General features: G+C 44.2%; 1 protein-coding gene across 1 annotated transcript in view; it reads right to left on the bottom strand.

The window, feature by feature from the left end:
• TBC1D10A (TBC1 domain family member 10A) overlaps positions 1-26,877 on the bottom strand; it is a 48,960-nt gene that overhangs the window by 8,831 nt on the left and 13,252 nt on the right. Inside the window, exons 2-7 of the mRNA XM_044275268.1 lie at positions 14,054-14,153; positions 9,464-9,571; positions 9,281-9,387; positions 6,561-6,675; positions 6,416-6,481; positions 1,202-1,391 (exon numbers count right to left, since the gene is read on the bottom strand). Of these exons, the coding sequence (XP_044131203.1) occupies positions 1,202-1,391; positions 6,416-6,481; positions 6,561-6,675; positions 9,281-9,387; positions 9,464-9,571; positions 14,054-14,153 (686 nt within the window). The remainder of the gene's footprint in view (positions 1-1,201; positions 1,392-6,415; positions 6,482-6,560; positions 6,676-9,280; positions 9,388-9,463; positions 9,572-14,053; positions 14,154-26,877) is intronic.

The following is a 26,877-nucleotide window of genomic DNA, read 5'->3' as shown; positions in this document are numbered from 1 at the left end:
AGAATGACAGACCAGACCTAGAAATATGTGCAAAGCAGGGATTCATCCTCCACCATTGATGGTGCACTCCCCACCTCATGCAAAAATTAAAAAATTAAATAAACACACAGCTCAGCAATGCCACAGTGGTACGTCTTGTGTTACTGAAGCCAGCCATATAAAACGGCAATTCCTCATCCTCTGTCTTGCAACAAGCAATTATCAGCTAAAATAGAGCAATGAGATATCACATCTCCACTGCTGCACATCAGCACCCAGTATCAAGGTCACCATGCGGCGGTGCCACCAACTGTAATCCACAGATTAACACAAACCTTCGTTCTCCTCTGCAGTAATCTGGAGGGCAGAATTGTGATTAGACATGCAGCATCTGCTGCTTTATTCCCTCAATGGCGAGACATGCTGGTGTTACAAGAGTCATATGGAGTTATAGGTTTTCAAGAGCAATCTACTACATAGTAAGCTTTGACATAGAATATGTATTTGTCATATACACTTGTTGCGACACAAATTAATACCAGAGAATCCATCATGGAAATATCTAACGGCTGAAGAAATAAAGTGGTGTGCAATAAAGGGAACCCGTCATCAAGATTTAGCTTCTCTTCCTAGTACACCTCCTCCCAGTACACCTCCTGCCCCACTGTGCATGCTTATTTAGACAGCTTGTGATGGCGTACCCGATCTGTGGGACATCGATCAAGCTCGGAGGGGTACCGGCCACTAGGACTACTCGGGAGAGTGGTTCCACCCACATACCTCCTTACTGCCATCTGAATGCATCAGTCAACGTTCTTCATTAAGAAGAAACAGTCAAAAGATAGAAAATTATATCTTTGTAAACCTCTCACCATAACAGTGGCAGTTTGGTGGGGGGTGTCAAATCTCAATAACAGGTTCAATTTAAAAGGGATGTCCATCTTCTGGGGCAGTTTGGCAAGTCCCCTCCACATTGCAAGACTTGCAAAGGAAAGCATGCTTATCTGCTCCATGCTGCTGAGCTCTGGCTCCTTTAGCCGCTCCTGTTTGATGGGGGTCACTGCAGTCAATGACTGGGCACAGCTGTGACATGTACCCTAAGCATCATGGCAGAGGATCACAAGATGTGCTTGCCTTCGCAGGCCTAGAGATGTGGGGAGGTTCTGGCCAAAAAGCTCCCAAAGGGTGGACAACCCCTTCTTGAGGGATAGAACATAGTTACCTTCGCAGAAAAACATGTCCCACACACGCAAGACCGAGCTCCAGGGAAGAGTCCGTGAGAATGCACACATGAACCATTCTGTCATGTACAAGATGGGGTCAATCTTCTGCTTGCTTAGATGCTTGTAGGCCACCGGGGACACCTTCCGAAGCATTGAAAACAGGATTCTACCATCTAACTGGATCGCTTCCTGCAAATATTAGATGCAAAATACTATACGGTAAACCATTTTCTTTGGATTGGGACATGAATGTTAAGATAAAAATATACATTCATAAAAAATTGGGATTTGTCTAGTACAAGACTTGGGCTACTTTCACACTAGCGTTCTGGCTTTCCGTTTCCGAGATCCATTCAGGGCTCTCACAAGCGGTCCAAAATGGATCAGTTTTGCCCTAATGCATTCTGAATGGTTAAGGATCCGCTCAGAAGGCATCAGTTGTTCAGTCACCATTCCGCTCTGGAGGCGGACACCAAAACGCTTTTTCAGGCAGACAGCGTTTTGCTGTCTGCCTGACAAAGCGGAGCCAAACGGATTGGCTGTCAATGGTGTTCAAGACGGATCCGTCATGGCTATAGAAGACATAAGGGTACTTTCACACTAGCATTATTCTTTTCCAGTATTAAGTTCCGTCCTAGGGGCTCAATACCGAAAAAAAAAAAAGTTTTATCCCAATTCATTCTGAATGGAAAGCATTCCGTTCAGCATGCATTAGGAGGTCTTCAGTTCAGTCCCTTTACAGTATTTGGCCAGAGAAAATACTGCAGCATGCTGCGGTAATCTCTCCGGCCAAAATTCTGGAACGCCGGATCCGGCATTAATTTCCATTGAAATGTATTAATGCCGGATCCGGAACCTAGTGTTCTGGCAAAACTGATCCGGTTTCCCGGTATGCTCAGACCTTTAAAAAACGCAAAAAAATTAAATACCGGATCCATTTTTCCGGATGACACCGGAGAGACAGATCCGGAATTTCAATGCATTTTTCAGACGGATCCGCATCCGGATCCGTCTATAAAATTATATCTGTTTGCATACGGATTTCCGGATCCGGCAGGCAGTTCTGGCAACAGAACTGCCTGCTGGATCCTCACAACGCAAGTGTGAAAGTACCCCAATACAACCGGATCAGTTCATGACGGATGCATGCGGTTGTATTATTGTAATAGAAGCGTTTTTGTGAAAGTAGCCTAACTCTTAGGCCTCCTGCACTCGAACGTGTGCGCCCCGTGGTCGTGCTGCGGGCCGCATGCACGAATCTTAAAGGGGATATCCCATGATTAATGTAAAAATGATCATTAGACATCATATAGTACATGACAGTCTCTTTCTAACAAAGCTAGAACCAGCCGTGTCACCCCATTCATTGCTCTACAAATTTATTTCAGGCTGGCAGCTCAGAGGGCGTGTCCCATCTGCTGCAGCTAAGGGCAGTTGAAGAATGAAACTAAGACTGTGCATCCACCTCCGATGGTGGACAAAGAAATTACAAAAATAGCAAACAGCAGGTGGTGCTATACAGATGGATTTTACTGAATAGCTCAGTGGTTATGCTAAATATTTAATTACAAAAGTATTCAGATCCAGGTGCTGGTTTGAAAACTGTAGAATATTTTTCATGGGACAACCCCTTTAACACAATACGTTGTATAGCTCTGTAATATGGAAATCTATCATCTTGGTCTAAGGAAAATAAAAATGAATCAGAGGTATGACTGCAGAATTAGGGGAACTAGAAATATTGCCCAGTTTTTTGGGCAATTGAAACACCCATGCCACAGGACCCTTGAAGTCTAGATCAACTAGGAGAAGCTAAATGAACATGTGACCAATCATTTCCTATTACATACATATCAAGGGAATCTGGGGCAGTCCAATAATAGGAACAGAGGGTTGCCAAATCTCTGCGTCTCTGAAGCAAGCCTAGTTAATGGACAGCAAAGTCTTCTAGAATCATTGCATAAGTTACTAAGTACTGGGCATGAGAAGCACTTCACATAATAAGACTATCAGAATAAAAGTAAAAGTATATTAAATATTAATTCCAATAGTAAACGATTAACCACAGACTTTAATATTTTCCTCAATGCACAAATAGCAAAAGCCACTGAAAGGTTCAATGAATAGTGTTTACAGCAGAAAAGGTTCCCTCCATGTTCATTCCAGACACTTGAGGGCTAAATGAATACATCTATTGACCAACACCTCAATAAACCGACATACGATGCAATTTTTTTTGTTAAAAAACTGATTTACAGGCATTCAGTCTTAACCGGGTTATCCGAGATAGTTTAAAAACTGTCAATGTGCAGGAACCACTTTAAAATAATAGTGCTTCAGTGCTGCAGGGTCAGTTCCCACTGGTCCTACAGCAATAAAATGTCGTTCATAGTCAGAAGACTGCTGCAACCAATCACTGGCCTCAGCAGTCACATATGCATGTGTCTACTGAGGTCAGTGATTGGCTGCAGTAGTCAAAAGAATGATGAAGATGGCATCATTACTGAAGGACTAGAGCTGCAGGGACCTGAGCAGCAAAACATTTAAAGGGCAAGTCAAATTTATCCTTTATTAAATAGAAGCTCCTGCTGAGACAACCCTTTTTAACATTTAAATCATTGCATGGCTCGTCAATACTGACATTACCCAGGATACAGAACTGCTGAGTGAGTAGCAAATATTACCCGCAGGGCACCGTTACCCACATTTCTCTCGCCTAGCATTCACTGAGCACAATTGTTCCATTATAGGAGCGGCTCATTACATGGTACGATGAATGGAAAATCTGGAGACAGCTGAATGCTAGTGTGTTCTCCAGCCCAGTGGTCAGTCCCCACTGAGAACACATTTATGGCATATCTAATCATATATAATAGGAAAGGCCCTTTAAAAGCTGCTAAAGATGACAAGCTCTACCCAACGCAGCTTGATTTTTTTTGTTATTACCAATTTATAGAATTTATTAGATTTTTTTGATCATCAGACTTTGCTGCCCTACTCAGCAATCGTTGACTGGCTACCAATACACCGATACATGGCAACCCATCAATCACTATGGAGGGGTTCAAGAGGAGGCAGAGGGGCACTCCCCCCCCACAGTGGGCTCCTATCTATGCTGACCACACAGAAGCCTATATACCAGTGTATGACTGTGTGCAGGCCAGAGAACACAGCACTAAAGAAATGCAAATTAAATGGCAGAATTTTACATTTTACTCCAAGAGGGGAGCTGAAGATGCAGGTACAGTCCTGATCAAAAGTTTAAGACCACTTGAAAAATGGCAAAAAAAAAATCCTATTTAGCATGGCTTAACAAGGTTCCAAGCTTCAACATGCAACAAGAAGAAATGGGAGTGAGACAAAACATTTTTTGAGCATTCAATTTAATGAAAACAACAAAAACTGAAACAGGCTGTTTTTCAGCTGATCGAAATTTTAGGACCACATGCCTTTAAAAGGCCAAATCTGTGCAAAAGATGTGGATTCATTGTCATTTTCTGTCAGGTAGTCACACGTTGTGATGGCAAAGGCAAAAAAAACTCCCTTTTTGAACGTGGTCGGGTTGCTGAACTGCATAAGCAGGGTCTCTCACAGCGCGCCATCGCTGCTGAGGTGGAAGTCATTTGGAATTTCTTAAAATGATCCTGAGGGTTATGGAACAAAAAAGTCAAACGGAAGACCCAAAAAAAAATGTCCTCAGCACTGAGCCGGAGGATCCAATTGGCTGTCCGTCAAGACACTGGACGATCCTCGACCCAAATTAAGGCCCCTACTGGTGCTGACTGCAGCCCCATAACCATCAGACTGCATCTGAGACTGAAGGGCTTCAAAAACAAAAAACGTCTTCGAAGACTTCATCTCCTTGAATGCCACAGAACTGCTCGTTTGGACTTTGCAAGAGAGCACCAAACATGGGACATTCAAAAGGTGGAAGAAAGTTTTATTCTCTGATGAGAATTTTTTTTTACCTTGATGGTCCTGATGGTTTCCAACGTTACTGGCATGACAAGCAGATCCCACCTGAGATGTTTTCTACACGCCACAGTGGAGGGGGCACCATAATTGTCTGGGGTGCTTTTTCCTTCAGTGGAACAATGGAGCTTCAGGAAGTGCAGGGGCCGCTGGCTATGTCCAGATGTTGCAGAGAGCATTCCTCATGACTGAGGGCCCTCATCTGTGTGGTAACGACTGGGTTTTTCAACAGGACAAGGCTACAGTACACAATGCCCGCAGGACAAGGGACTTCTTCCAGGAGAATAACATCACTCTTTTGGCCCATCCTACGTGTTCCCCTGATCTAAATCCAATTGAGAACCTTTGGGGATGGATGGCAAGGGAAGTTTACAAAAATGGACAACAGTTCCAGACAGTAGATGGCCTTCGTGCGGACGTCTTCACCACTTGGAGAAATGTTCCCACTCACCTCATGGAAACGCTTGCATCAAGCATTCCGAAACGAATTTTTGAAGTGATAAACAATAACGGGCGGAGCTACTCATTACTGAGTTTATAATTGGAAGTTAGATTTCTTTATTTTTTTTGGGGAGGTGTGGTCCTAAACTTTTGATTAGCTGAAAAACTGCCCGTTTCCGTTTATTTGTGGTTTTCATTAAATTGAATGCTCAAAAAATGTTTTGTCTCACTCCCATTTCTTCTTGTTGCATGTTGAAGCTCTACTTGGAACCTTGTTAAGATCCAGCCATGCTAAATAGGATTTTTTGCAATTTTTCAAGTGGTCTTAAACTTTTGATCAGGACTGTATAACGCGATAGCATCCCTCCTAACCTTCAGAAAGCCATGCATGCAGGGGAAACTGTGACTGTGGACTATATCTAGTTGTTTGCTTGCACCCTTGTGCTATAGTTAAGGGGCAATAAAAAGAGCCAGCTACAGCCCACCTACCCTCATCTACAGTACAAGCCCTGGTCTCCTGACATACATTGCTGGCCAGTACAGTAGGCACCTGCTCCTGGATAGCCTCCCATGCCCCTATTAGGTCTCAGGGAACATTAATTATTGCAACTTCCCAAGACCTGTAATTTGTTAGGAAAGGAGGACCCATGGAGCTGTAGTATACAGTCAAATATTTGCGCTTCATGAATGAACCATTTTGACTGAGGTGCCAATTTTAGGTTTAAAAAAAAAAAAAAAAAAAAGAAAGGGTCAAGTGTTTTGTGACAGAAACAAACCCAAAATTCTCCATCAGTTCTTACCAGCTTCTCACTGTAATATCCCGGCAGATACTTCTCACAGATCTGTACCAGACACCAGAATGCTTGCTGTGGAAGAAATGAAACCTGTAAGTGCAGAAGACCACATTCATGTCCAGTATGCTGGAGGCCGCACTACCCTACTTGCCTCCGCTGGCATATGCATAAGCAGGACAGCTGCAATAGGTGCCTGGGCTTGACAGTATCCTTCATCTGGTCGGTAAAGAGTGTAAGCTTTTAGTACCCTAAACAGATCTTGTTGCCTGCAAGAATAAAAAGAGACCAGATTGCTCCATCTCATGCTTGTACAATTTACAGTGTGAAAGCATATAACTGAATACGCATAGCGGTTTTGTTGCCCCAAAATAAAACATCATGACCCCTCGATACAACTGAATCCAATGGAGAACATGGGAGAAAAGTCCACAAGAACACCACAATATAGTTAGAAATCATCTTTAAAAAAACGGTGGCATATTGGTGGTGGTTCCTGGCTTATGACTGATGGCGGGTGTTTCACTTAAAAACTCGTGCTCCCTAATTTACTGCTGGAAAGTCACCCACACTTAGGGGTCAATGCTGGCACATTTTAGCACCCATATTACATCCGCAAATCCTGGGTCTAATGATGCAGACTTACAGCACCATAGATTCCTGCAGTCTGGCCGGAATTTTGCAGGCATGGGTCTGTCACTTCTCCAAGGCTGTGGCACAGGGCAGTAGCCGTTCCACCCACTGTTTGCAGCCTCCACAGGACCTCCCTGAAGGGACCCTCACTCTGCTGTTTCTTGATAGGTCTGGAGAACTCTTGATCCACTGCCCCACTAACTAGCAGAAGCGGAGGGGAAGGTGTACAAGAACGGGCATACATTCCTTTCATTACCCTCCCCAAAGTATTCTATGCTCCTGCCAAAGTGGGGAACCTTTGATGCCTCAACACACTTAGGCTACTTTCACACTAGCGTTCGGGGCTCCGCTTGCGAATTCCGTTTGAATGCTCAAAAGCGGCCCCGAACGGATCCGTCCAGCCCTAATGCATTCTGAGTGGAGGCGGATCCGCTCAGAATGCATCAGTCTGGCAGCGTTTGGCCTCCGCTTAGCAGACGGACAGTGTCCGCCTGGCCGTGCGGAGGCAAACGGATCCGTCCAGAGTTACAATGGAAGTCAATGGGGACGGATCCGTCTGAATTTGACACTATATGGCTCAATCTTCAAACGGATCCGTCCCCCATTGACTTTCAATGTAAAGTCTGGATGGATCCGTCTGAAGCTACTTTCACACTTAGAATTTTTTCTACAATATAATGCAGACGGATCCGCTCTGAACGGATCCCATTATCTGCATTATATGAGCGGATCCGTCTGTGCAGACACCAGACGGATCCGCTCTAAACACAAGTGTGAAAGTAACCTAAGGCTACTTTCACACTTGCGTTCAGAGCGGATCCGTCTGCATTATATTGTAAAATAAATTCTAAGTGTGAAAGTAGCTGCAGACGGATCCGTCCAGACTTTACATTGAAAGTCAATGGGGAACGGATCAGTTTGAAAATTGCACCATATTGTGTCACCTTCAAACGGATCCGCCCCCATTGACTTCCATTGTAAGTCTGGACGGATCTGTTTGCCTCCGCACGGCCAGGCGGACACCCGAACGCTGCGGAGCGGAGCCCAAACGCTGCCAGACTGATGCATTTTGAGCGGATCCGCATCCACTCAGAATGCATTAGGGCTGGACGAATGCGTTCGGGGCCGCTTGCGAGAGCCTTTAAAACGGAACTCACAAGCGGAGCCCCGAACGCAAATGTGAAAGTAGTAATGGGCACAAAGCCAGCACTTATGTGAGTGGGCAGAGAGGTTAGCCTGAATAATAATAATAAATAAAAAAAATAAAAAATAAAAAAAGACTTGGGAGGACGGTGACCAGGCCAGTTATTCAAAGCAAACAAAATGAACAGCGACTTAACTTTAAAAAGAGGACCTTTCACTTGTATAAACAATGTGAACTGTGTATGCTGCCATATAGAGCGGCGCCCGGGGATCTCACTGCACTTACTATTATCCCCGGGCGCCGTTCCGTTCTCCCGTTATAGGCTCCGGTACCTTTGCTCCTTAAGTTATAGTAGGCGGGTCTTCCCTTGTCCTCCTTCTCCTAGGCTGCAGCGCTGGCCAATCGCAGCGCACAGCTCACAGCCTGGGAGAAAAAACCTGGCCAGCGCTGCAGCCTAGGAGAAGGAGACGCCCACAGGACAAGGGAAGACCCGCCTACTATAACTTAAGGAGCAAAGGTACCGGAGCCTATAACGGGAGAACGGAGCGGCGCTCAGGGATAATAGTAAGTGCAGTGAGATCCCCGGGCGCTGCTCTATGCGGCAGCATACTCAGTTCACATAGTTTATACAAGTGAAAGGTCCTCTTTAAAACAGAAATAAAATGCCGCAGTCTACTATACATCACAAGAAACACACAGCAATAAAGCAGCATATACATCTTATAACCCATTCTGCGCCAGTAGGGACAGCTCCACCACCCTGCACAGGACCCATTTCCATTAAAATGGGTTAAATGCATGTACAGGGCAGGGCGTTAGTCTAATTATACAGCTATACTATTAAAGCTCTGTTCTAAAATAATCGTGGCATGGTGCCATTACATGATTTCATAAATCTGCTGTCCTCAGGCTTGCAGCCCTAAATCAATAACCTGAGCAAAATGTGGTCACATAGTCAGGAAAAGCCTGAATAATGCAGAACAGACAACCGCCCATAAAGCTATCTGAAAGCCCTGGTGTTAACTTCAGCATGCCAAGACTCGGAAAATTAATAATCAATAGTGCTCATCTGCAGAAAATATCTAGAAATAACTCACCCGTGACCCCCTCGAGCGACAAACATCTCATGAAAAGGAAACTGCCGGTGAAGGTCTCTTTCTATGATGTCCAGCCATTTTGGGTCACCTGCCATTGAGTCCAGCTCCTGAAAGAACCTCAGTTTTAGCGGTGAGACTAAAAGGCTTATCAGAACTCACAGCATTATTTCCAGTTACGCTTACAGTAAATTTGTTGGGGTTCTGGTCCATCCTAACCCTGCTTCCTGAAAGGTACTGCCAGGCACGGCCACGCAGTGAAGGCGGGATCCCCTTCTGACATCTCAGCTTTATCTGAAGATAAAAGAGGATTTCCAGGTGTATGTATAGTAATAAGAAACATTGCATGTGATATGATCCATGCTTCCATTACATAGCTGTGATCACAGGGGAGCCCGTGTAATAAGAAGCCACCTGGAAGCAAACCTTGCATCTGCACGTGCAGCGGACACTGAGAATCTGCCACTGATGTATAGGGTGGAGGAGGAGAACTGGGAACTTCAGAAGAGAAGAGATGATTTCAAGGAGGGAGTGGAGCTAACCTGGATATCCTGTTTTGGGTGCCATTTTTGCAAACTCGACAACTGGATTAGCCAAGTTACCAGTTGTCACTTTTGCAGCAACTGCTCTTAAAAAAAGTGACCACAAACAGTCAGTTCCTCGGTGTGTACTTTTAATAATGGTTTCTCATCTGCTGCTAAGAGGGTTGTACATAGGGGCAAAGCATAAAACGTCATTTATTAAAACTGTCTAAAGGCTCATGCACACGACCGCTGCCTGTTTTGCGGTCCGCAAATTGCATGGATACCGGCCGTGTGCATTCAGCATGTCCGGCCGCTAATAGAACAGTTCCATCCTTGTCCGTAATGCAGGCAATAAGAGGTGCATGACACCTAACACAGGGGTGCACAACCAGGTCTGAGGGGTATTCTCATCTGAGGTATTTAAAGGGAACCTGTCACCGGGATTTTGTGTATAGAGCCGAGGACATGGGTTGCTAGATGGCCGTTAGCACTTCCGCAATATCCAGTCCCCATAGCTCTGTGTGCTTTTATTGTACAAATTAACCTGAGATGACTCATCTCACGTACAGGACTCATCTCAGGGTAATTTGCATATGTATCAAATAGTATTTTTTACACAATAAAAGCACACAGAGCTATGGGGACTGGGTATTGCGGATGTGCTAGTGGCCATCTAGCAACCCATGTCCTCAGCTCTACACCCAAAATCCCGATGACAGGTTCCCTTTAAAGCATATTCCATTTCTGGGACTGCTCACCTAATGGAAAAATGGGGGTCCCATGCACGCATGTGTCTCTTTGTATTGTAGAGCATGAGCCTTATGGAAACACCGGCGAGAGAGAGGCATAAACTAAAATGGAAATCTCTCCACCTTGTCAATCAGAGGAACCCACAGTCTCCTGATATTTTGGGAGATATGAAATATAAACATATGTGTAGGTTAGAAGCCACACAACGCCATTGCGGGGTACTTGGGCCACACAGTCAGAGGCTGTACACCCCTGGTCTCACCAGTCATTGTCCAGCTTCTATTTTTCCAGAATAAGTTAAGAAACACAAGTGGTTGGCTGTGGCGTTACAACTGGACAGTCAACTTCGGATTTACTAATATATGATCACATGGCAAAGCATGGGGAAATGTTCTTCAACTTTAAAGGGTTTGTCCCATGAAGACAACTTATCTACAAGTACATCTGATTGGCAGGGGTCCAACCGATCATACGAGCAGAGTGCAATGCTCCCAATTTGAATGAAACTGCAGACACATGCATTTCCACTGTAGCATTAATCTCTGGGACAAGCGCTCGGCAGCCCCATAAAGCTAAATGGTTGATCTCCGCTCCATTCAAATGGGCAGAACAAGTCCGCATTCACGTGATCGGTGGCCAGACCACTTCCAATCAGACACTATGCTGTGGATAGGGGATAAGAGGTCTTCGTCGGACAACCCCTTTAAAAGGTACTGTCAAACCATTTTTCCTTGGATATACAGTGAATTTTACTCAAATAACCCATGTCTATAGTAATAAGTAAATGGTTTCCTTCAGATGGAAAACAGTTCTATGGGCAGTTCATTAACACCATGGTGTAACAGTGGGATTAATACCTAAAAACCTCTATTCAGTCTTTATTAAAAGACTGCATGGGATTTTCTCTATTCATATACACAGCTGCGGACACATTTTTGCAGGTTGCCCTTGGAAACAGACAGCAGATTGGTATCCCTCGATTATCAGACATGTGAGCTAACTGTGCACTGGTCAATGCCCTCGGGAAAGAAGAAGCCAGCAGAATTTCTAAATGATCTTTAGCCATGAACAGAGGAAAAAATATACAATAAAAAAAAAAAAAAAAAAAAAAAAAAAAACAGACCAGTCATCTATCCTCTGTTTTAATGCATTTCTTTTAGTCAATTTCTGCTAGTCCTCCTAGCATATTTTCTCAGACTTCTGTGTTCTGCTGTTCCTCTGTTATCCCTCCCATTAAATATTTGAACTGTCAACGGATAATATTGTCAAAGGGGCATACCCTAACAATTTGACACTGTCGGCTCTGATTAGAAAGTGTCAGTGTGCAGGGACCAATTGGTACAAATCAGTTATCCATTTACTCAATTTGTAGGAGGAATAACAGAGGAACAGCACAGTTGCATATGCCATGAAATTGTATTTTCTATTTACTAAACAGACATGTCAGAAGCAGTGACAGGTCCTCTTTAAAATGGGTACAAGAGATATAAGTACAGCATTTGCTCAGCATTTAGCCTTTACCATCTTTGGGTCTGCAGTGGAATTTTCCGTTTAGTCATATTCTGAAATCACCCTACATGTCCAGCCCAACAACCCGAGACATAACACTTGGCTCATGGAGGTTCTGTCTAGACAAACTGCTGAAATGCTAAGTCCTGAGCTTCACCATAAGGCGGTATTAGCTATACTTCATGCCATCCACTAAGTGCTGAAGTCAGTAGAGTCAGAAGAATCAAGACCGGGCTTGTTTACTGTCTACAGGAGAGAACACTCCAAACAATATGGAGAATCAGCACTATATACTGCGACCATACTCAGGGACCACTGTCGTATGGAGTGTCAGCACCGTATACTGCGACCATACTCAGGGACCACTGTCGTATGGAGTGTCAGCACCGTATACTGCGACCATACTCAGGGACCACTGTCGTATGGAGTGTCAGCACCGTATACTGCGACCATACTCAGGGACCACTGTCGTATGGAGTGTCAGCACCGTATACTGCGACCATACTCAGGGACCACTGTCGTATGGAGTGTCAGCACCGTATACTGCGACCATACTCAGGGACCACTGTCGTATGGAGTGTCAGCACCGTATACTGCGACCATACTCAGGGACCACTGTCGTATGGAGTGTCAGCACCGTATACTGCGACCATACTCAGGGACCACTGTCGTATGGAGTGTCAGCACCGTATACTGCGACCATACTCAGGGACCACTGTCGTATGGAGTGTCAGCACCGTATACTGCAACCATACTCAGGGACCACTGTCGTATGGAGTGTCAGCACCGTATACTGCGACCATACTCAGGGACCACTGTCGTATGGCGTGTCAGCACTGTATACTGCGACCATACTCAGGGACCACTGTCGTATGGAGTGTCAGCACTATATACTGCGACCATACTCAGGGACCACTGTCGTATGGAGTGTCAGCACCGTATACTGCGACCATACTAAGGGACCACTGTCGTATGGAGTGTCAGCACTATATACTGCGACCATACTCAGGGACCACTGTCGTATGGAGTGTCAGCACTATATACTGCGACCATACTCAGGGACCACTGTCGTATGGAGTGTCAGCACCGTATACTGCGACCATACTCAGGGACCACTGTCGTATGGAGTGTCAGCACTGTATACTGCGACCATACTCAGGGACCACTGTCGTATGGCGTGTCAGCACTATATACTGCGACCATACTCAGGGACCACTGTCGTATGGAGTGTCAGCACCGTATACTGCGACCATACTCAGGGACCACTGTCGTATAGAGTGTCAGCACTATATACTGCGACCATACTCAGGGACCACTGTCTTATGGAGTGTCAGCACTGTATACTGCAACCATATTCAGGGACCACTGCCGTATGGAGAACCAGCATTGTATACTGCATCTATACTCAGGGACCACTGCCGTATGGAGAATCAGCATTATATACTCTTCATAGTCGGGGACCACTGCCGTATGGCGTGTCAGCATTCTATACTGCGTCCATACTCAGGGACCACTGCCGTATGGAGAATCAGCACTATAGTGTAGCTCCTGCAGCTTATTACTATATTAACTACCTCCTACATCAGAGCTCCGCCAGCATTTACTAGGCTATACAGTACCTTTGTAGTGCTGCAAGCGTCTGACCTCATTCATTGTGTAAGTATAGGCCTTGTTCATAGTGTATACAGTCTGTGTACAAAGTACAAGCCAAAGCAGCACTCCTTCCTGACCTGTGCACGTTCCTCACAATCTACCTGTCCACGTGAACTTGCAAGTCTTTCCAGTCAAACCCAGGCCCGTTCTTCTGGAACAGACAGGAGTCTTCTCTGCGAAACACAAATATGTCCCAAAACACCCAAGGGTGCTCTGAGCACACCCTTCCTTGCTGCACCCAGATGATAGGGTGGTGGTGTTACTGAATGGCAATGTACAAACTAGTTAATCTGCTGCCCATTTTAACATATCTGCATATTCCATTCACACAGTGGCCTACCTTCTTGTGCCTCTTCGCCATCCATTTGTCCCAATTTAGCAGCATGTCCAGCCATTTTGCTTCCCTCTGTCTTAAGACCTCAACGGACAATTCCTGCTCCCTGTGGAGAAAACACAAGACATAAACCCACATGTGAAAAAAATGTGGGGGGTTCAGTCAGCACAACCCTGTATGCAGGTGTACATTGCTATGGCGAAATACACATACAAACGCAAAAACACAAATGCAATGGCACTCTGCAACCAGCACTCTGCCCTGCCTCTATGCTGGATGTTGAATGAGGCATTAGTGTACATTTTGGCCAAAGCGTAATAAGCCACTCACCACGTCAAGGTCGCCTCTATGAGTGGTCCCTAACACCGGTTCCTACCTGTTATGGGCCATGACAGCCACACAAAGTGCAGGGAGCGCAGGTACAGCATGCACGCCAGGCACACTCTGCTTTTAACCCAGTCCGGTGCCATAACAGCTTCCATCGGATCCAGGGATGCAAGTACCAACATGCATGCTGAGCCCACATGTGGTTGGCAAGGTTTACTAGAAAACACAGGCTAAAGGACTGCTGCCATCAGGGACCCCAAGGAGTAACTTGGGGCCCCTGATGGCATTAACACCTCAACTAATTGCAAGATTAAAAGGGTTATGCGCTTTGGACAACAGGCGTCTGTCAGCAGTTTTGATCATCCGAAATGCTGACAGCACTAGGTAGGCAGTACAAACATACCTTTGTGGCACTTTTATAATCGTAAAGCAAACTTTTATTCTGCTCCTTCAAGTGCCGAGGAGGTGCAACTTTACTGTGAAGAGCTCTCCTATGCTCTGAGTGATGGCTGTACCATCCAACCCTGAGACCACCAGTGGACCTCTGCCTTCAGTGTGCTGAAAGAGGTTCTCTGAGAATGGTTTAAGATGGCTGCCAGAAAGCAGGTCCTAAAATGTGAACAGGGCTGGTTGTCTCCACTTGCTTGGGGGGGGGGGGGGGGGGGGGGTATAGAACCTAACTATACTCCAGCACTTGCACATACTACATACTGGTTGCCATATCATAGGCAGGATCCCATCATTACCATCTATTGTTGAGCAGTGAGAGGCCCCGCCCCTTCATGCCCCTAGGAATCTCTGGAAGTGGATGCAAACAGTCCGGCCAGTCCTGCTTACATACTAGGATAATTTGCTGGCAAGCCATTTTAAATCATTCCCAGAAAAACCCTTTAAGGAGCAGAATACCACATCATATTCACACTACTCCTGATAAAAGCTACAAAAATGTATGTTTATACTGCTACCCGATCCCCTACCTAGTGCAGTCAGCAGTTTAGCATGATCATAACTGCTGACAGACTTCCTTTAAACAGTTTCCATTTAAATCAACGTGTTGTCAGTACAATACACCGAAGTGCTAGGTCCCTAGGAGTAAGACACACTTAGCTAGACTGAATATCTACTGTAAACAGCAGAAAGTTCAGAATGAGGGAAACCCTATAATTTTTTGATTCATTCATTTTCAGACCCCTTGATATTGAGTTTACAACCTGATCTCAGGCTAGTTTCACACCAGAGTTAGAGACACATGGTAGAGAACAGCCTATCAGAGTTCTCTGGATCAGACATAGCCGATAAGTGCCACCTGCCCGCCGGACCCTATTGACTATAATGGGAACCAGCCGAGATCCGGCCACTCCCAGGATTCTGACGGTCAAAAAAAATAATAATGCAGCATGCAGGAAGGGGGTGGGAAGAACAGAGAGCAGTCTGCAGCGCTCTGAAGGATTTATGTCAGATGCAGCAGCACCACCAGCTAGGTGAAGGAATTATACATACTCTGCAGAAGTAAAATGTTAGGAAATATTTAATTAAAACTACGGCATTTACAAAGTTACTTAATTTTGCATTTAGGAAGCAAATAAAACAAAAATTAAAAAAAAGGGGAAAAATTCAGCACAAGGGCGTTTTTTAAAGGCCATAGTAAAATGTGGGGCATTTTTATTATAGATCTTATTTAGTGCTAAAACCAGTTTCTCAATAGGTCTTTATTAAAAACTGTTGTCCTTACAGTGAATTCCATCGGAGAAGCTGCCTGACAACTGGATATGTAAGGCTACTTTCACACTGGCGTTTTTGGGTCCGCTTGCAAGATCCGTTTCAGGGCTCTCACAAGTGGCCAAAACGGATCAGTTTGGCCCTAATGATTTCTAAATGGATAAGGATCCGCTCAGAATGCATCAGTTTGCCTCCGTTCAGCCTCCATTCCGCTCTGGAGGCTGACACCAAAACACTGCTTGCAGCATTTGTGTCCGTCTGATGAAACTGAGCCAAACGGATCAGTCCTGACTTACAATGTAAGTCAATGGGGACGGATCCGTTTTCACTGACACAATATGGTGCAATTGAAAAACTGATCCACCTCCCATTGACTTTCAGTGTAAGTCAAAACAGATCCATTCTGAATGGATACAAGCGTTTGCACAGACGGATCCGCACCTATAATGCAGATAACAGACGGATCCGCACCCTAACGAAGGTGTGAAAGTAGCCTAACCCCTTATCTCTGTATTCCTGAAAGCTCATAAACACTCATTTAAAACTGAATCAAATTCATATTCACACAAATTAGATTTTTCATCTGAAAAATAAAAATAAATAATGGATCAATGAAAAAGGATAGTTTCGGTGTGCACTGGATATTTTACTCACTCCCATCAATAGCAATTTGATTAGCTATTCTGATGAGAAAAATAGACCAAAATAGGACCTACAGCGGGTTTCTCAGATCGGGTATGTGAATCTGTTAAAAAAAAAAAAAAAAAAAAAAAAAAGTGAATAGTCCCACTCACTGCTGTCCTTTTAAAAGCGGATGGACGAACAATATAGTCATGTGAATAAGCCCTTACTGTATTTCTAGAAAAAGTTGATTATAAAACCAGTGTGCACTCATTCTACATTTATCAATCACCACCTTTTTTGTTTCCAATGTGCTCTTTCTATGTCCCCAATTTACTTCCACAGTACTGTACAAAGGGGAAAAGCAAGCACGCTGGCAGATTGCGCAGTCTAGTATTTGCATGCAGCGCACAGAGGTTGTGTGGTGTGGACTAACAAAGGGAACAAATACAATGTACAATGCTATGATCACATAAGCATTTCTGGCAGAGGAACAGCTTCCCGAAGTTCCCCGGTCCTAGCCTAGCCACATAACACAGTTCTCTGCCGGACCCCACTAAATAGAATGGTATCTGGCTGCTTTCCAGCATAAATGACAGGTTTCGGCCAGACAAAAATGTTGCATCTGCAACTTTTTGTCTGGCCGAACGCCGACATTTCACCAGACCCCATTTTAATCAAAGGGGATCTGGCCGTGCACGGCATTATTTGCCAGATTTGTAAACGCATATATGAATGTACCCTAAGAGAGCAACGGCCACAACTTATGACATAACCATGGGGCTTGGCAGTCACACAAGCGTGTAGTTGGCATCAATGTGTGTAAACGTCCTTCGATACAACTACAGAACAAGAATCACCCTGATCCACTTAGGTAGCTGTGCCCAAGGGCTCTAATAAAGGGGTTTTCCTCATTCATATTGATGATCTCAGGATTGGCCATCAATATTTGATCGGTGGGGCTTCCACATGCTGCCGATCAGCTGTTCCCAAGTAGCTCTACTGCTGGAAACAGGGGCAGGAACTACAAAGATCTGTCCATTGTGTAGTGGATGAGCTGGCTACTGAAGTGTATGGCTGCAGCATGGCAATAACCACCTCCGTCCACTACACAATGTATGGAGATGTGTAGTACCCATGCCACAGCGACGCGGTAACAGTCCATCGGTCGAGATGTTATCAGATCAGATATTGATTGCCTATCCCGAGGATAAGCCATCAATAAGACTATACTGGAAAACCCCTTTACAGTACTGTTTGCATCAAATTATTTAGGTGGACTTGAACATAAGGTCTTCTACAGTATTTCCTGTAAATTCCTGCTCTGTCTGGGCTTTGAAGTCCAGGAGTTGGTCCCATCAGTGACTGACAGTTATCCCTGTATACACAGTCAGAGGGGAGGCTGTCAATCACTGATAGGACCGCCTCCTTAACTTCAAAGCCCAGAACTAGCAGGGATATAATTGAATGAAATACAAGTTAAGGCCCATTTACATGATTTTGGAGGTCAGATGCGGACCCATTCATTTCAATGGGGCCACAAAAGATGTGGACAGTACTGTCTGCATCCATACTGCTGTTCCGCAGCCCTGCAGAAAAATAGAACATGTCCTATTCTTGTCCATATTACAGATTAGGATAGTACTGTTCTATTATGGGCCAAACACGGTTCCGTTCCACAAATGCAGAACGCACATAGCTGGTACCTATGTTTTGCAGATGCATCATTTGCGGACCGCAAAACAGGCAATGGTCGTGTACATGAGCCCTAAGAAATACCCTTGAACATGAAATGCCAGTAATCACAAGCTCAGCATCACAGAACATTCAATAACACATGTATTATGTATCATACATACTAAATTCTTCAAAAAAGGTCCACCACAGAGGAAAGTCTCCATGCTACCTTTGATAGGAAAGTAAAATCATATTTTTTTCCAGCTGTATGTATTGTAATTGGGGTGAAATCTGAACAGGAAATGACTACCCCTAGTGCTGAAGAGGTTAATTTCATCCCATTATTTAGCATCATTATTGCAGGCCATTGAGAACACATAATTACAAGCAAGATGTGAATCCGTGCCAATTAAAACCAACTCCCGCCCATGTTTTTGCCAGAACTACGAGTCATTCTGAAGGAGTGTAAGATATATAGACTATATGAAGGATAGGTACATACAGGCTCGGACTGGCCCAGCGGGGAATTCCTCGGTGGGCACCCAAGATAAGATGGAGGAGTAATTATTTCTCCTTTCTCAGGAGATAATTATTGTAACAAACCAGGTGGCAGTATCGCAGTGATGCAGTCTCCTACTGCTGTACATTGTACAGGAGGCCCCGAAGTATGTTCTAGACTTCTGGGGCTGCTGACTGAAGGAGGAGAGAACATGTCTGGCCATCCTTCTGCCCTCCCTGCTGTCAGGAAACTGTGGCTGCTGGACAGAAGGACTCCTCTGCAGTGCTGGGCTGATTTCTCAGGTGTGTGACAGATGCCCCCCAAATGCCCCCACTCTAAAAGCACCCCTAATATTGAATCTTCTCCAGTTGCCCCCTAATATCACTGCAGCTGCTCCAAGATCCACTATTACCCTGCCTCAGGTGACCCTAATGTCTTTAGTTACTTTAGGTTCACCCCCATAAAGTGCCCCAACTCCAGATGCCCCCACTCTAAATGCACTACTAATATTGCCTCTTCGCCAGTTACCCTTGCTCCAGGATCCCCTCTTTTACCCTGAATCAGATGACCCCAACGTCTCTGTTTCAGTTATGACCCTCTGTCTCTGCCCTTTGTTCACGTTGCTCCTCTAGCACCTTTGCTTGGGCTTTGTTAAAAGGTTGTGACCTGTAAAGGGGGTTGGACTTATGCTGGAAAAATTCTACACAGTGCGTCACATTCTTCAGTATTGACACGTATTGTTTACATGGCAGCAGTGATGATATTCCGTATATTTACAGGCATCACGGCTGCCATGTAAAGAGATACTGGCAGCCACTCCGTCAAAAAGGGGAATTAGTGGGGGCTCCAACGTTCAGACCCCCACGGATCACTTAGTGATCCCTGATCCTGTGGATAGAGGATAACTAGAAAAGTGGACACAGGCCCTCTAACAGGCAAGCATTTCTATTTTAGTTTGACAAATATTTTGGGCTAGGATTTTTTTATTTTAAATTTTATTTATTTTTTACACCCAAAGAAAACCTTTAAGGATAGGGAATGTGAAAAGGAGAAGCAGCTATGACACATGGTTTTAAAGGGGTTGTCTCACTTCAGCGAGTCTGATCATCATGTAGAGAAAGTTAATACAAGCCACTTATTAATATATTGTTATTATCCATATTGCTTCCTTTGCTGGCTGGATTAATTTTCCCATGACATTATACAGTCATGGCCAAAAGTTTTGAGAATGACACAAATATTAGTTTTCACAAAGTTTGCTGCTAAACTGCTTTTGGATCTTTGTTTCAGTTGTTTCTGTGATGTAGTGAAATATAATTACACGCACTTCATACGTATCAAAGGCTTTTATCGACAATTACATGACATTCATGCAAAGAGTAAGTATTTGCAGTGTTGGCCCTTCTTTTTCAGGACCTCTGCAATTCGACTGGGCATGCTCTCAATCAACTTCTGGGCCAATTCCTGACTGATAGCAACCCATTCTTTCATAATCACTTCTTGGAGTTTGTCAGAATTAGTGGGTTTTTGTTTATCCACCCGACTCTTGACCACAAGTTCTCAATGGGATTAAGATCTGGGGAGTTTCCAGGCTATGGACCCAAAATGTCAACGTTTTGGTCCCCGAGCCACTTAGTTATCACTTTTGCCTTATGGCACGGTGCCCCATCGTGCTGGAAAATGCATGGTTCTTTACCAAACTGTTGTTGGAAGAAGTTGCTGTTGGAGGGTGTTTTGGTACCATTATTCATGGCTGTGTTTTTGGGCAAAATTGTGAGTGAGCCCACTCCCTTGGATGAGAAGCAACCCCACACATGAAGGGTCTCAGGATGCTTTACTGTTGGCATGACACAGGACTGATGGTAGCGCTCACCTTTTCTTCTCCGGACAAGCCTTTTTCCTGGTGCCCCAATCGGAAAGAGGCTTCATCGGAGAATATGACTTTGCCCCAGTCCTCAGCAGTCCATTCACCATATTTTCTGCAGAAGATCACTCTGTCCCTGATGTTTTTTTGGTAGAGAAGTGGCTTCTTTGCTGCCCTTCTTGACACCAGGCCATCTTCCAAAAGTCTTCGCCTCACTGTGCGTGCAGATGCGCTCACACCTGCCTGCTGCCATTCCTGAGCGAGCTCTGCACTGGTGGCACTCTGATCCCGCAGCTGAATCCTCTTTAGGAGACGATCCTGGCACTTGCTGGACTTTCTTGGACGCCCTGAAGCCTTCTTAACAAGAATTGAACCTCTTTCCTTGAAGTTCTTGATGAGCCTATAAATTGCTGATTGAGGTGCAATCTTAGTAGCCACAATATCCTTGCCTGTGAAGCCATTTTTATGCAACGTGTTTCTTTGCAGGTCACCATGGTTAACAATGGAAGAACAATGATTTCAAGCATCACCCTCCTTTTAACAGGTCAAGTCTGCCATTTTAACCCAATCAGCCTGACATAATGATCTCCAGCCTTGTGCTCGTCAACATTCTTACCTGAGTTAACAAGACGATTACTGAAATGATCTCAGCAGGTCCTTTAATGACAGCAATGAAATGCAGTGGAAAGGTTTTTTGGGGATTAAGTTAATTTTCATGGCAAAGAAGGACTATGCAATTCATCTGATCACTCTTCATAACATTCTGGAATATATGCAAATTGCTATTATAAAAACTTAAGCAGCAAATTTTCCAATATTTATGAAATTTTCAAAACTTTTGGCCACGACTGTACACTGCTCGTTTCCATGATTACGACCACCCTGCAATCCATCAGTGGTGGTCGTGCTTGCACACTATAGGATAAAGAACTAGCCTATGTACGCTCCCATGGTCATGTGACCTATCTAAGAGGGTATATGTATCTGGTTCTGCTCACATTGTCAGTTGCTTGAAAAAAGACCACACAGGTCAAAATGTCACATTTTTGCTGGTGAATAAACCTCTGGAAATTCAAGGCTGGAGAGTGCTGCGGTTTTCTTTACAATGTACCATGGTCCCGGCCACCAGAGAGGCTGACGCTTTTGCCTATAGTGTGCAAGTGTAATCACCACTGGTCTGTAACCATGGAAACGAGCAGTGTATAATGTGATGGAAATATGAATCCAGCCAGCAAAGCAATATGAATAATAACAGTATATTAGTAAGTGGCTTGTATTAACTTTCTCTACACGATAAATGCCACTTACTGAAGTGAGACAGCCCCTTTAAGACCCTTGTGTACATAGATTGGTGGTAATGTAATTGAATGTCTCAGGACCCTTTTCTTATGATCAGTGGGTGTTCCAGCAGTCAGACCCCAGCAATCTGATATTTATCACCTATCCTGAAGATAGGCAATAGGTCCTTATGGTAGGACAACCCTTTTAAATATACTGTAGAATACGTGCAATCTGAGGAGGTTAAGATTTGATCAATTTCATGCCAGACATTTATGCTTAAAGGGGTTGTCTCCCTTCATTAAATGTAATTTATCATGTAGAGAAAGTTAATACAAGGCAATTGCTAATATATTTGTTATTGTCCATATTGCCTCCTTTCCATCACATTATACACAGCATGTGTCCGTGGTTATGACCACCCTACAATCCAGCAGCGGTGGCTGTGCTTACACACTATTGGGAAAGGCTGGAAGTGCGCATAGGCCAACACCTTTACCTAGAGTGTGCACGGCCACCACTGCTGGATTGCAGAGTGGTCAAAACCATGGATATGTGCGGTGTATAATGTGATGGAAGAGGCAATATGGAGAATCAGAATACATTAGTAAGTGTATTAACTTTCTCTACATGATAAATGCCATTTGTTGAACTGAGGCAGCCACTAAAATGTCTTGGTGCGTGCATTGCACGTTTCCTATGTGTGATAGGAACTACTGGTGTCTAGTTTCTGACTGACTTAAGAGCAGGATATCCATATATGTGTAAGGCTACTTTCACACTTGTGGTAGCAGGCTATTCCAGTGGGGTAACAGCCTGCCAGATCCGTGCTTACGCTAGCCCACAGAAGGTCCGCTCCGGCCCCATTTACTATGATGAGGGTGGGCCAGTGGTCCAGACGCAGCACGGCAAACATGCAGAGAGGCGGCCGGACAAAAACTACAGCGGACTTCCAGCGGCACAGTGGGCTAGCGTTAGCACGGATGCGGCAGGCTGTTCCCCTGCCGGAACATCCTGCCGGACTCTGCTACTGCAAGTGTGAAAGTAGCCTAAATTCTGCCACATGTATGTTTGTGCATTTTGCTGTGAATGTCTACCATTGTACGTACAGATATATTGATAGGATACACACACACACACAACCCAATTTCAAAAAAGTTGGGACGTTGTATAAAATGTAAATAAAACAATGTAATGATTTGTAAATCTAATAGACCCATATGTTATTCACAATAGATTATATAACACATATTGAAAGTGAGACATTTTACCATTTCATGAAAAAAAAAAAAAAAAAAAAAAAAAGAGAACTAATTTTGAACTTTATGGCAGTAAAACATCTCAAAAAAGTTGAGACAGGGCTATGTCCATTAATGTGCAAATGTCTGAAGTGTGGAGACCAACTGCTGGAGTTTTGGGAGAGGAAGATTGTCCCATTCTTGTCTGATGTAGGATTCTTGCTGCTCTTTTCTGGATTTTTAGTTTCATGATCCGCCAAATGTTTTCTGTTGGTGAAAGGTCTGGACTGCAGGCCGGTGCAGCACCCGGACTCTTCTTCTGTGAAGCCATGCTGGTGTGATGGATGCAGTATGTGGTGTATCATCATCTGGCTGAAATATGCATGCTAGGCCTTCCATAAAAGATGTTGTCTGGATGGGAGCATATGTAAAACCTCTATATACTGTTCAGAAAGTGGCTTTCCAGATGTGTAAGATGCCCACACCATAGGCACTAATGTAACCCCATACCATCAGAGATGAAGGCTTTTGAACTGTAACAACTGGATGGTCCCTCTCCTCTGGAGTCCACAGAACACGTTGTCTGTAGTTTTCAAAAACAAAACGTTTTCAAAATTTTATTTCATCAGATGACAGAAGAGTTTTCTGTTTTGCTTCAGTTCATTTTAAAGGAGATTTGCCCCAGAGAGGAAGATGGCATTTCTGGAAAGAGTTGACATAGGGCTTCTTTGTTTGCATGATACAGCTTTAGAAAAGAACTGTAAGCGGCTCACCCACCAATGCAGAGATGGACAAAGGTGCACACCCCTCTGGCTCACCCACACCTGTATGTATATAAAAGAAAATTGTGGGGGGCACTCAATCCTAAGTGAGTGCCCCCCACATTTTTCTTTTTTTGACAATACAGCTTTAACTTGCATTTGTGGATAGCACAGCGAACTGTGTTGATAGACAATGATTTCTGGAAGGGTTCCTGATCCTGAGCCCACTAGTGATTTCCAGTACAGAATCATGCGTGCCTGTAACGCAGTGCCGCCTGTAGATCACAAGCATCCAATATTAACCGTCTGCTTTGTCCCTTGCACACATGGATTTATCCAGATTCTCTGAATCTTTTGATATCATGTACTGTAGATGGTTGGATATTCAGTCTTTGCAACTTTACGTTGAGGAACATTTATCTGAAATTGTTCCACAATTTTCTGGAACAGTTTTTAACAGATTGATGACCCTCTGCATTTCTCATGTGCTCACCAGTCAAGTTGTAATTTGCTCCTCCAGCAGTTTTCTTATTTATTTATTAGTACTACTTATTTTTCTTCTGTTGTTCTTGTCCCAACTGTTTTGAAATGCGTTGCTGCCATCAAGAGCTAAACGAGTACATTTTTTGCTAATTATTGCATTCTGTTTCTTTACATTGTACACAGCGTCCCAACTTTTTGGGGAATTTGGGTTGTGCTTATATATACACAGTATACATACTCTATATGAAGGATGACTGCTGTGGATCTGATAACAGACACGTTGCTCAGATTTATCAGGCACTTCCTTTTCTGGCTATGCAATGAATGGAATGGGGGATGACTGCCCCTTCTCCAACAGCCGTGACCTTAGGAAGGAAAGTAACTCATCCAGAGGAAGTTGGAGCAGCGATTTCTGCATCTCACGCATTAGTCAGTGAAACAAATGAACGCCCTACTGTCTCATCCACCGGCCCTGCACATGACTGAGGTGTTGCATCAACAATGCCTCCTTAACCCAGAAACAGCTCCGTGACTCACAAGGCTCGGCAATTTCAGAAAGCGTTTAGGGTTGTGGACATTCAGGTAAACCCAAAAACAGCACCAGGCCTTGGAGAGAGTTGTTTCCTGTCTGATTTCCACTAAATGTTCATCTATATTTATAAAGAAGAAGGACGAGATACACACACACACACACACACACACACTAATAAATATATATATATATATATATATATATATATATATATATATATATATAAAATATGTGTTTTTCACTCAAAAACCGCAACCATCGATTTCAACGAAACTTGGTATACACATCCCTTGCTACCTGGAAATAAATCTTGTGGGGTCTCGGCTCTCAAGGACGTACTGTTCATGAGATATTCCCAAATAAATGCAAATATGGCACATCACATGACCTACATTAGCCAATAGAAGCCTGCAAGTCTCTCTCTTCATATCCAAACTGCCATACACACGGTCACATGTCCCTTATCAGCATTATAGAAGCTTGCAGGTCCTTAGTCTCCACATACACACAGTTTTACTCCAGGTTTCCATAACAACCCAGACATGTGGGGATGACACTGTTAAAGGGGCAGGGGCCACTATTGAAGGGGCAGTCACTGTTAAAGGGGTGGGCCCCTGAGGAGGTCACTGTCAAGGGAGTGTGGTGCTATGAAACTTACTGTTAAAGGGGTGAACTGCTGCTGTAAAAGGTCAAAGTTAGGCCCCATGCACACGGCCGTGGAACCGCGGCCTGGATCCCTCCTGAGAGCAGGAGCGCACGGCGTCACTGGTTGCTATGACGCCGTGCGCTCCCTGCTGCCGGCACAGTACAGTAATACACTGGTATAGATCATAGGTCCCATTTTAAGAAGGCTGGGCACCGTGGGGGGAGGGTGCTGTAGATGTCACTGTTATAGTGGATAGTGTTGATATCTTTTAACGACACACACACAAATTAAGTAAAATAGATTAATATACCCGGGTCCTTCTGCTTCTTGTTAATAAAGGTCAATAGCCAATGTGCAATTTAAAAGGGTGTCATGGTTTCAGCAACTAATGTGGAATGAAAAGTTATGCAATATTCCAATATATTTTCGATATTAATTTCTCACCGTCCCCAAGAGCTCTGCTTGCATTTATTCAACAGAAATGGATAAACGTCTGCCCTGGTTATGTGCCAAAATGCAATTTTAGAGGACTTGTCACCTCTCCTGACATGTCCGTTTTATAGTAATAATTCTGGGGCACCTTCATATACCTCTGTCATTGGGGCCCTCGCCAATCATGAGAACAATGTCCGCCTTTTGAATGGAGCTAGAGACGCACATGCATGCACACTCTATGGGACTGCCAGAGATAGCCAAGTACAAGTGTCCAGCTTTCTGCTGCAGCCCCACAGTACTGAATGGAACAGCAGCGCTCAAGTGTGTCCACTTCTCCATTCAAACGGGGTAACACAGGGCCCCGTTCTCAAAATCAGCAGACGCCACAAGGTTTGGACCCCACTGATCAGCCACTTGTCCCCTGCTCCGTGGATAGGGGACAATTGTCTGATTAGTAAACTTCTAGTACCAATAACAGAGGAACTAAACAATAAAATAAAATAAAAAAAAAGTCATATGAAATATGCTCCAGAAAAGTTATTGCATGGGGAATAAAACGGTTTGGTAAAAAAGGCATGTTAGGAGTGGCAACACTTCGTCTTTTAATGCAGACTGTCTCTTTATTTTTAGGTCATCTATATGATGCCCTGTAATGCACACTACCATCATTTTCTTGTGTGCTATGCGCATTTCTTGTGGACAGCTCAAAACCCATGCATTTCTATCCATCCGTACTTTTTTTTTTTGCAG

This window comes from Bufo gargarizans, chromosome 1 (assembly GCF_014858855.1).
Source record: "Bufo gargarizans isolate SCDJY-AF-19 chromosome 1, ASM1485885v1, whole genome shotgun sequence".
Taxonomy (NCBI): Eukaryota; Metazoa; Chordata; class Amphibia; order Anura; family Bufonidae; genus Bufo; species Bufo gargarizans.
Note: the sequence above shows the minus strand (reverse complement) of the source record. Positions and strands in the feature narration are given on the sequence as shown.